Source organism: Dermacentor variabilis, chromosome 1 (genome assembly GCF_050947875.1).
Source record: "Dermacentor variabilis isolate Ectoservices chromosome 1, ASM5094787v1, whole genome shotgun sequence".
Classification (NCBI taxonomy): Eukaryota; Metazoa; Arthropoda; class Arachnida; order Ixodida; family Ixodidae; genus Dermacentor; species Dermacentor variabilis.
Window position 1 is genome coordinate 121719311 of NC_134568.1, and position 11543 is coordinate 121730853.

At 47.2% G+C, this 11543-nt stretch overlaps 1 protein-coding gene across 1 annotated transcript in view; it reads right to left on the bottom strand.

The window, feature by feature from the left end:
- Nucleotides 1-11335, bottom strand: part of LOC142582850 (uncharacterized) — a 35394-nt gene extending 24059 nt beyond the window's left edge. Inside the window, exon 1 of the mRNA XM_075692967.1 lies at nucleotides 11190-11335. Coding sequence (XP_075549082.1) covers nucleotides 11190-11335 — 146 coding nt within the window. The remainder of the gene's footprint in view (nucleotides 1-11189) is intronic.
- Between the last annotated feature and the right edge of the window lie 208 nt (nucleotides 11336-11543).

The window sequence follows — 11543 nt, forward strand, 5'->3', positions numbered from 1 at the left end:
CTTGAAGACACACAGGAAGAGGCCATACCACTTTCACGGTCCGACGCAGCCAGCAGACTTCAAGTGCTTGCACAGGAGATCACGCTCTCTCTATGGTGCACACCAAACAGCCAGACCAACCGCAGCAATCAACACGACCTGTCCTCATTGATGCATATCTGCATGCCAACTGGACTCCGCCGAAGTGAGGCCACCCTGCTTTATTGCTTATGGCTAGGGGTGGCCTTCACGAAATCCTACTCGTTTCGCATTGGAATGGCAGACAACGCTATCTGCAATGCCTGTCTTTGCGAGGAGACGCTGGAACACATTCTGTGCGACTGTCCTGAATATAATGTTCAGAGACAGTCCATGGCGTCCGTTCTAGCGCACCTGGACGATAGACCATTGTCAGTTGCAACCATTTTCACATATCGCCGACAGAAGACATCGCAGCTGAAGGCGACGAAGGGACTACTTCGGTTTATGAAGGATACGGGCTAGGACAGGTGGCTGTGACAGTGATGTCGCGTACCGCGCAAGAGTGACGGACAGTAACTGACGATGTGTTTGCTGTGTTATGTGCTCTCTCTCTCTCTCCTCCCATCTTTCATCCCCCCATCCCGCTCCCATGTGTAGGGTAGCAAACCGGTTAGGCTAAACTGGTTAACCTCCCTGCCTTCCTTCTCCACTTTTTCCTTCCTTCCTTCCTTGAGGAAACAATCGCCCACCTTCTCTGCGAGTGTCCCCGCTTCACTGCGCCCAGGAAAGAATTTTCGAGAGTGCTAGATAGTCTTTGCAAACGCCCTTTGTCGGAGGAAAAGGTCTTGGGACATGGCCGAGACCGTCCTCAGCACAGAAGGCTTGGAAAGCGTTGTTGCTCTTCTTGCGGAGGACTGGTCTTGGAGAGAGACTTTAAGCAGTGCCGTATCCTTCTTTCTTTTTTCTTTTATTTTTGCTCTTCCTTCCATATTTCCTTTTTTTGTAATATTTCTTTTTCTATTATCCTTTTATTTCCCTTGCCTTCTTTCCCCAGCACAGGGTAGCCAGCAGGTCTGAGAACTGGCTATCCTCCCTGTCTTTCCGTCTATATCTCCTCCTCCTCCTTCCAGTTTTATTGCCGTTTTTAGTTCTTTGGAAAACCAATGAGGAAACTAACTTTTTGATCATTTTTGTAGGTGTGAATAATGATGAAAATAGTGTAAAATGAGAAGTAACGTCAAACGGAAAATTTAAAGCACAGTTAGCTAAAACGAGAAATGAAGTCCTCATATATATAGCCCTAGACACACTGCAACATACAGGGAAAAAAGTTAGGGCAAGGTGCACCACACAATTTATACACGTCATACGCGTATAATGAGCTCCGAACGTGTACACAAGGCAGTGATGCTGTCAGAGATATACAGGTATAGACATAAAGAAAATTATTATTATTATTATTATTATTATTATTATTATTATTATTATTATTATTATTATTATTATTATTATTATTATTATTATTATTATTATTATTATTATTATTATTATTATTATTATTATTATTTGTACCATAGAGAAAAGGGAAAGCGAGGAGTAGGCTGGCAACTCTCACCGCAAGGGCCCCCATCTCCGGCCTACTCTTCAGAAAGGAGGAGGCGACAGAAACATAGAAATACTAGATATAGGAAGAAGGGAAGAAAACAGGTAGCGAAAGAGGAAAGAAAGAGTAAGATCACAAATCTCAAGGAATAAAGCACAGCACTCAGTACAGACGACGTTACGCACGCACAGAGATAAAACAGTCAAAGCCGAGCTTCGTCACACGAGGCGCACAGTATGATATACATGTCCGACCACAAGCGCGCATAAATACACATGATGGAAGTGGGTTGCGTGTACATAACTGTACCCAATGTGGCCTCTATATCTATATTACACATTTAAGATTCCTGTTGCTTCAAAGAAATGTGTAGGGGCGTTCAATGATTTTCCCTGTGCTGTTTTCGATGGCCAAAGGCCGAGCAATTGTAAAAAATAAATTATGCGGTTTTACGTACCAGAACTCCGATCTGATTATGAGGCACGCCGTAGTGGGAGACTCCGGAAATTTGGACCACCTGGGGTTCTTTAACGCGCACCTAAGTCTAAGTACACAGGTGTTTTCGCATTTCGCCCCAATCGAAATGCGGACGCCGTGGCCGGGATTCGATCTCACGAGCTCGTGCTTAGCAGCCCGCACCATAGTCACTAAGCAGTCAAAGCGGGTGCCGAGCAATTTTACTAGTGTGAAAGGTCGGTGAGGATCAGTGGCACGCAGTTATTTTTCCATAGTTGTCGTCTATGGCTAACACGTCTTAGGCAATCGAGAATTGCATTGTGAACGTCCTCACCGTCGTTGCCAGAGGAGCGAGCTGGAGATTACGTCTATCGTATGCAGTGTGGGGAAATGTTTTGCGTGCGCTGTTTCAAGGCGCAGTCGACGAATTAGTGTCTCAGTGCTTCTCGAAAGGACCCAACTGGTGTTTGTAAAGAGGGTCCCCTCCGTTATGGACTGATTCCTTAGCATTTTTCATGATCAGATGGACTTACGGAATTGTTTCTTTTTAGTGCGATTTAGTGATATTGGTATATTGCGAGACTCCGCATCTTTATAGGCCTATTTTGTGAGTGAGTCCACTAATTCATTGTCTGATTCATGCCAGCTTGTCCCGGAACACATTATTTCTTCTTTTTGTTGAGCAGCCAGAGTTAAACCCTTTAGAATCGCATACATAATTCGTGCATGTAGATGACTCATGCCATCCACATGCTAAGTACGATGAAGAGTCCGTACAGATATTTAACTTTCTTGGAGTCTCGTATATGTGGATGAATATGTGACTGTCGACGACGTAGCGTGTCATAGCGGACATGCGCACTTCTCTTGTAAATCTAGTATCACGTAAGCTGCTGTCGCACCTTCTGTGTTGACATAGCCGCTGATATACTGCCATTTGTTTCCCCGATAATGTCGAACCATCATCTTTTTCTTTCAATACCTTCAAAATACGTTTTATTTTGGGTACCTGTAGAAGCCATGAAGGGCAGGCCTGATTGCCAAAAAGCCAGTCGTGGAAGTCGTGACTTATACTCTTTAAAGATGGCCTGCGCGCCCAGACGGTTGTGGTTGTCTATAAGTAAAGTGTGTGGGTAAGAGTTGAGTAACAGGGCTGAAGAATGGCCGGCGTGTGTTCTAGGTTGTTCAAGTTTTTTGGGGGCAATCATGCGTGCGATGTGGTCAAAATTTGATTCCGCGTCGCTGCCAGTCAATCGCACTGCACTATGATTGACTGAGAGCGCAAGTTAACGCACTGCGTATGCTACGGCTACAGTTAAAGGTGTGTTCTACATCCGCCGCCATGGCCGTAAGTCTCGCTGGAAACACTCCCAGAGACAGTTCTCCGTACACATACACAGATATACCAACAAAGTGGAGCTTGAGAGCAGCCGTCGTGGTAGCTCAATTGGAGGAGCATCACACGCGTAATGCTGAATGCGTGATGCGAAGAAATTACAAGATAAAGAGAATTGAACGTGGAGGAAAAAACTATTTGCCACCAGTGGGAGCCGGACCTGATATGTGTGTGATGTTCTGCCACCGCGCGATTATTCTCCCGTGAACGTTCTTGGATATTTGTGAATTTGTATCATTCCCAGGGTCAAATCTTGTATCCTTGGTCAATCTTACTGACTCTTCTCGATATAAGCTTGGTCGACCCGACATCAGTCTATCTGATTCTGATCAATCCAACCCTGAAAGTGATAGCCAGAACAATCCCACGAGTCAGATCCGGTACACATATACAGTTTAATCGGTGCTTGAATTGATCGAGCATCACATGCTTTATGCGAAAGGCGTAGGTTCGGCTCCCACCGGTGGTACGCTGTTTGTTCGTACACTTTTATTCCATTTTATCTTAACACTTGTGTATTTCAATAAAGCTACATGTAATTTCTCCTATGCTTTATTTGCTTTCATTGTCCATTGGCTTCACGTGGTTGTGTTTAAAAAAAATCTGGCCACTCGGTTCTCCTTCTCGTTCGTAATCTAATAATGGCTAACGATTTATTCGATTTAGAAGCTCTACCTGGACTCCAACTCCACATGGAAACGCTAGGATTTAATGTGACCATGAAGCGTTCTGTATAACATGCACCAAAAAAATAATTGTGCAAAAATTCCGCATGTACACGGACTGACCCACAATCTCATCAAGATTGGTAAAAGACACGGCGTCCGAGTAGTGTGCTCAGCACCGAACAAGGGAAAAAGTACGTGCGCACGAGTGAAACCGGAAAAGAAGAAACCACAATGCCAGATCGCCTACCAGAACAGATACTGCGATTGCGTCAAATGAGTAGTGTACACCATCCCCCGGTCCTGCGGAAAGCAATACATAGGGCAAACAGGAAGAGGCCTTAATAATCGAACAAGAGAGCACGCATCATCACTTTGAGGGACGCCTGGCTGCAATCTGGCCTTGCACTGCAAACGTTGCGAAATGAACAAGAAGGAAGAAGATAGCCAAGCAAGCGCGTGCACCCCCACATTTCGTGAAGTGCAAGTCCTGAAAAGGAACGACGATAGGCTAACTAGGGAGATTCTTGAGGCATTTTAGATAAGTAAAACAAGAGGAGTGCAATGTGTAAGCACTCCGTCAGCGGCTTTGACAAGAAAAGAAGTCACCTTTTTGAGACCGCCTCAGATAGATAAGACAGGAGATATGGCGACGAAATAAATAAGAGCGGGAATTTCAATACAGAAATCAGTTGACAGCAGCTGCGTCCTTGTCTGTTCCTTCTGTATCCGTGTCCCTTAAGTTCTGCTGCAACAATCCTCAAAGAATGAACCAACTAGCCCCGTTAAACACCCTTCTGCCAAAATATGCGCTATTGCGTTCCGCCCCTGCACTCCCTTGGAAATATACATCAAAAAACCGAGTAGGCTATATTAGGGACTTACGAAGGCGTAGTTGGGTATGTGAAGCGTCGTGTAGATGCTGCATATGGGGTGTGGGTAATGAGATACAGAAAAGACGCAACGTAATGCACAGGCTGTATTTATTCAACTGTTAGAAAGTTAACATGTTTAACTTGTGTTGCAGCTACGAGGCGTTTTACGGTCTAATTTTGCAATCGTGCTCGCTGCCTATTCTTAGTGGGCCCGTTTGTTTTGCAGAGGGTGTTTGGGCACTGGGCTAAAGAACTGAGCCTCCTACTGGTAGCACCCGAGATGGCCCTCGAGTGCGGCTCACTCGTATATAGATGGTTGGAGCAACTGCATTTGCTTCAATCTGCTGTGCTTGCGCTCCCTGTGCAGACGGACACGTTTCGCTGTTGTCAAAGTGGTTGGATACTTATCCCTTTGCTTTGCTGCGCGAATATATTCACGTTATTTCTGGATTGTACGTGTCTAACGCAAGGGGGCCATAGCCGAACAAGCGTAAAATTTTTGCAGCAAATTTCACACTTTTAGGCCTTAAACTCGTGATGAGCACCAATATGAGTTTGATAAATTATAAATACTGTGGCATAGTGAGCGCTCTGAAATGCGACAACTCCTGCTCGGATGGACAAACGTACTGCCGAGCTACGCACCTCAGAACCCGGCGCGCGAAGCAAAATTTAGCTCCTATTGGGTCACAAGCGGCCAAACAACGGCGCCATCTGAGCACGCAACGCATGCATGATAGAATAGGCTTCTTTCCTCTACACAACGATATTAAAGCAAAGGGCCTGACATTTAATCACGTATTAGCTTACATGCTTAATTTACGATACAGCTAGTGAGGACCCTGCGGTGTAATGTTGCAATCGTGCGCGCTCCTTATTCGTAATGGGTCCGCCGTAGTCAAAGGTGGTGGGCTGTCTTCCGGCCCGAGTTCCTTCCCGCCATTTCTGAACCTTGCATATCGAACGGTGAGGCGCCATAACCGAACAAGCTTTGAATTTCTTGGAAAAAATTGCACAGCGTTAGGCCTTACAACTCCTGATGAGCACTGGTTTGAGCTTGATGGATTATATCTATTATTGCCGAGTAGGATCTATCAAACGCGACCACTACCGCTCGGATCGACAAATGTGCTGCCGAGCTATGGTTTTTTGAACGTCAAGCGAGAGGATAAATTTAACTACGATTGCGTCCTGCATGGCGCGATAAAGGCGCCATCTGTACACGCGATACATGAATCGGCGAGTAATGGCTTCTTTCCTCTACACAACGATGCCAAAGTAAGGCGCGTGGGTATAGTATGGTTGCACAGATGTAGCGATAATCCTATAATCCTGTTTTCGTTCGTGCAAAGGCTCTTTTCCCCCTTTAGTGAAAATGCCTTTTTTTTTGGGGGGGGGGGGGGGGAATCTGCGCCGTGTCTCACAAAACAAAGGTTCATTCCTTTCTACAGCGACATTTTCCCGCCTCATAAAAAATTTTCGCTGAAAACAAAAAAAAGGTTGTCGGGGCCCCCTAAGTCTGTTCTTACCTCAACACACCGAGCAACGAAGCGTTCCCTAACGTTCGATACTAAGCTGAGAGTGTGCAGCAGACGCTATACGAAGGAAAAACACGCGGCTCGAGGATGTGCCCATTTGCATGGTCGCTCATCCTGACTGACTGCTGACTGTGCTCAGTGTGGGAGCTCCTCTTATTACGGCTTGTAGTGATGCGCTTAGTACGACTGAGTATAACTTATAGCCACGATAGGACGCACCAGACAAGGATGACAGAGCTCAATTCGTCGTTGCCCGTCCTTGTCTGCTATTTCTTATCATGGTTATTAGTTATGATTTGCTGCACTCAGCCCATTACCTTATTGCTTGCTGCCTGCACCGGTGTCGCCAAGAAATACACACCGAAGAGGATCAGCTCAATGTTCAGAACCTGTAAACGGCATCTCTAACTAACGCTGTGTGCGCATCCTGTTGAGAGAGCAGAGCATGTTTATTACGTCGCCTGCGTCGCATAGTATAGTGTGCATAAACCTCGTTGTGCGTACTGCAACAAAGTTGACCCCAGTGAGATTAGTAGGGGTCATGTAATGTAGAGATACAAAATGAAGGAGAAAGCCAGGGTGGTGTACCAGAACAGAAAATCCGGACTGCTACGCTACACTGGGGGGAAAGGGAGAAAGAGAAGTTTAGAGATAAGAAGGAAATACAGAGAGAGAGAGAACACATGCGCACGATTACAGCCGTTAACAAACAGTACACGGTAAGAAATAACACTAATTAATACTAAAACCGTTTGTTCAGATTTTTCGTCCTTAAATGCATCCTCACTCCATCGGAAACTTCACTTATACACTGTAAGTTGTAGAGTGCAGTCTAGGGAGCGTTTTACCGCAAGAATTTTCCAAATTGATTCATTATTAGAGGAGATGGAAGAAATTTAAATGCTGTGTCGCCAGGCTACCAGGAGGTGAACTTCACTGTCTCCTTTCACCTCGACTGGAGTTCGCATGCTACATTCCTTCCCTTTCTTCTCACATACCGGAGCCGAGAAAACGCGCCACGTTCACAACTACGAGACCTATTGGATTGGATTGGATTTCCTTCTTCGATGGACGTATCTTCTTGCTTATTCTTCTGTTCTGCTTCTTCTTCTTCCAGTTGTGGCGTCTCGTGTTCTGCATGGGATGATTTACTAGCGAAGTTGCTTATCGCATGTCATTACGTTGTAAATGACATGAGTATGTTGTGAAAGGGTTACGTGAATGCATTTATTAGAAGAAACGTAGGTGTCTCGCGCCTATAGGCATTTCGTTCGTTCTCAAAAGCGAATTCTCGCCTAATGAGTGAAAATAATAGAGCGATCCATGGGGCTCGATTTTCGTTAGTAACAACGGTATCAAGAAAACAAACAACGGAGCCATGTAAAGCACGGGGAAAATTACAGAGTGCGACAAAAGTTCCCGTACTCTCCAAAGATTGATGAGAATTGCTGGAACTGAAGGAAATCTCGAACGTTCCACCCGAACAATTGTGAAAGCTAAGCTGCACAAGTTCCCCTACAAGATTCAGAATGCTCATAGACTCACAGAGCGCATGAAAGAGACCAGGATCAGAAGATGAAAGGACCTGCTCAAGCGCTTCCGTAGCCCACCACGCCATCGCAACATTCTCTTCACAGACGAGGCAGTGTTATATATCTAGGGGATTTTAAACCACCAACACGATAGGGTATTGACAGGAAGCCTGAAAGAAACCATCGTTAGCAGAAGGATTCCCTCAAGCGTTTCTCAACATCATTCAGTGGTGGTTTGGGGGCCACTCGCTTCTCATGGAAAAATGCCGCTGGTTTTCTTGGAGCAAGGAGCGAAAGTGAACAGTACAAATTATATGGGAGTTGTCCTGAGGAAGGAGGCCCTCCCTTGGGCCGAATTACACTTCGGAAACCGTCAGTGGACGTATCAGTAGGATTCCGCTCCGGCTCACAAGGCGAAGGGGGTGCCAACAATGGCGCATGGAAAACTTGCCCGATTTCATTTCCACTTCAGAATGGCCCGCAAACAGCATTGATCTAAACACTCTTGAGCCCTGACCATTCAGTCGGGTCGGTCTTAAAAAGCGCAGCCTGCTCTACTTCTCACCGCAATTTTACTTCTCTTCGTCATGCATTGGAATAAGTGGAGTGAATTAGACGAAGTGTACATCCGTGCCGCCATCGATGCATTTCAGAAGCAGCTCAAAGCTTGCATTCGCGAAAAGGTTAAACTTTTCAAAAAGTAAATTTGGTATTCATGTACGTAGATTGCATCACCCATTAGGTTACGATAAAAGTGATTTCTTACAGTGTATCGCAACCATATTTATGGGTTTTTATTTGTGTGCGAGAACTTTTGCCACACCCTGCAATTGCTATATATGTTTAACTGAAATGTAGAAACAATAAGGTAAAGGGAAATGAAAGTGGACGACAGGATAACTTGCCGCACGCGGGGACCGAGCCAACGTCCCCCGCAATAAGTGCGTGGTGTTTTACCGATGAAGCTACCGCAGCGCCTACCTTCCCATCCCCTTTCGTTAGCATATGTGTACGCGATTAGCCCTGGGAGTGTTATTCAGCACCACTCACGGCCATAGCGATGGATGTGGCACATTCTTTCAACTACAGGTGTCACGTACCACGTGACGCCTTCTGTTGAAATATCCGCAGAACGCTAGCCCGGGCTCAGGCCACCCGGGCATTATGTGCGGCGAGGCATAGCCTTCCCACCACTGCCTGGGCCCGCTGGATTGCCCATAGTTAATCGTGTAGATCCGAGCTAGTCATAGCGCTTAGCCATCGCTCCTCGAGAAGGTCCGGTTATGTGTTGTCTTCTATGTATATTGCTCTGATCTCTGTGCATTTCCATAAGATGTGTGCCATGTCTGCTTGTTCGTGCTTGCAGAGCTCGCCGCTCACTTCTGGGTATTTTCTGGAATTTACTTTGTTTAAGAGTGCGGGGTTTCGGAAGGTTCTGGTTTGTAACCTTCTCCAATCTGTTTCTTGTGACGTGTCGAGTTGTTTGGGAGGTTGTGGGTATGCTTCACTTTGTTTCGTATAGTGTGTCAGTATGTCGTGGTACGTGACCAGTCTGTCACTGTTGTCTTGTATCGCTACTTCGCCGTCGTTGCTTCCTCCGTGTTCTCCATCGCCTCCACCCACCGTGCCTCCACCACAGTCCTCCCCCCCCCCTCCGCGGGAGGTACGGGGTGTTGGGCCGTCACATTCCGAACCGCGGTGAGTTAGTTCTCGCGCGACTCGGTGGGCCTTCTCGTTGAGGTTGGGAGGGGTACCCGGGTCTTCTGTGGTTACTTTCCCCATATGTTCCGGGATCCATTTGAGGTATTTGGGTGTGATTTTGCCGTTCTTGAGGTCTTCTGCTCTCCGGTTCAGAATTTTGGCGGCCTCGGTGGAGACCCAGCCCTTTGTGAAGTTCCTAATGGCCGTCTTGGAGTCGCTCATTATTGTTCTGTCTTGTTGCCGACCGTTGATTACAGCCAGTGCGATTGCCGTTCCTTCTGCTGCCTCCGACGATCTGGTCCATACGGAGCCCGCCATCACGGTCTTTCTTTCGTATCTACGACCACCATTGCGAAGAGGGAAGTACCCTCGTCACCGCCGACACCACCATTGTCGTCCCGGTTTCGGGGGTACCGGGCAGCGTCTACGAAGAGCACCCCCTCCCGCGCGCCGTGGTTCTTGAGGATCGTTTTCGTGTGGTCATTTTCTTCCCTCGACATTGGGTACAGGGTGCATGTTCTTCGGGATGCTTTCCGCGTTTATTGCGGCTCGGACATCCGGGTGAATCTGCATCTTGGGGCCCTTCATTCCGTGGTAGTTTATGCCAATCTTTTCCATGATTTCTCCGCCCGCCTTGGTTCCGGAGAGACTTTCAAGTTGCGCTATTCTATGTGCTTCCGCGATTTGGTCCAGTGTGTTATGTACCCCGAGCTGTAGTAACCTTTCGTTTCTTGTATATTGTGGGAGACCCAGTGCCGTTCTGCACGCTTTTCTAATGAGCACGTCGAAATGGTCTTTCTCAACTTTGTTCCAGTGGACGAATGCCGCCACGTGCGTGGCGGGGCTGATCGCAAAGGCCTGAACGAGCCGTACGACGTTTCTTCCTTTAATGCCCCTCCTGCTGTTGGAGACCCTCTGTATTAGCGTAACGGTCGCCGTGACTTTCTTTGCCAGGTCCGTTGTGGTTTCCGCATTTGTTCCCCTGGCTACGATCCAGAGACCCAGGATTCTGATTTTTTGGACCACGGGTATTTCCATGCCTTTTCTCGTGGTTATTCTCATTCCCCTTTTGTGTAGATCCGCTACGTCTCTGGACGGTTTGCCTAGCCTCCTGGGGGGGTATAGCAGCAGTTCCGATTTCTCCTGCGAACATTCTAGTCCGGTGCCCTGCAAATGATTCTCGATTGCCTCCACCGTCCCTTGAAGTCTGTTCTCCATGTCGCCCTCGCTTGCGTCCTTCGTGGTCAAAATCGTAATCTCGCCGGCGTAAACTGTGTGATTAATGCCTTCTATTTGCTCCAGTTTTTCCGATTGCCCAATCATGACAAGCTTGAAGATCATCGGTGACACGACGTACTATTGCGGTGTGCCCGCACTGCTCATGTCCTCTTGGATGCTCTCTTTCTCGTCCAGTCTGATTCTGGCTGTTCTTCCCGTAAGGAAATTTCTATTATAATTATACGTTCGTTCGCCCAGGCCGAGTTGCGCGATTCTGTCGAGGATGGCCGCGTTCTCGATCCTGTCGAAGGCCTTCTTTAGACTGAGTCCGAGTATTGCCCTCAAGCCTTGCCCCGTGGTGTCTATGACTTGCTCCTTGAGCTGTATCATGGCGTCTTGGCTAGAGAGCCTCTTGGGTAGAGACAGCGTCTTGGGTAGAGACAGCCAATCGTCATGCTGCGGTGTGTGTCGTTGGACTCCAGGTAGCCGCTAACTCTGCTCAGGAATGCGTGCTCCATCCCTTGACCGATGCAGGAAGTGAGAGAGATCGGCCGCATGTTCTGGATTTCTAGGGATTTACCCGGCTTCGGGATGAGGA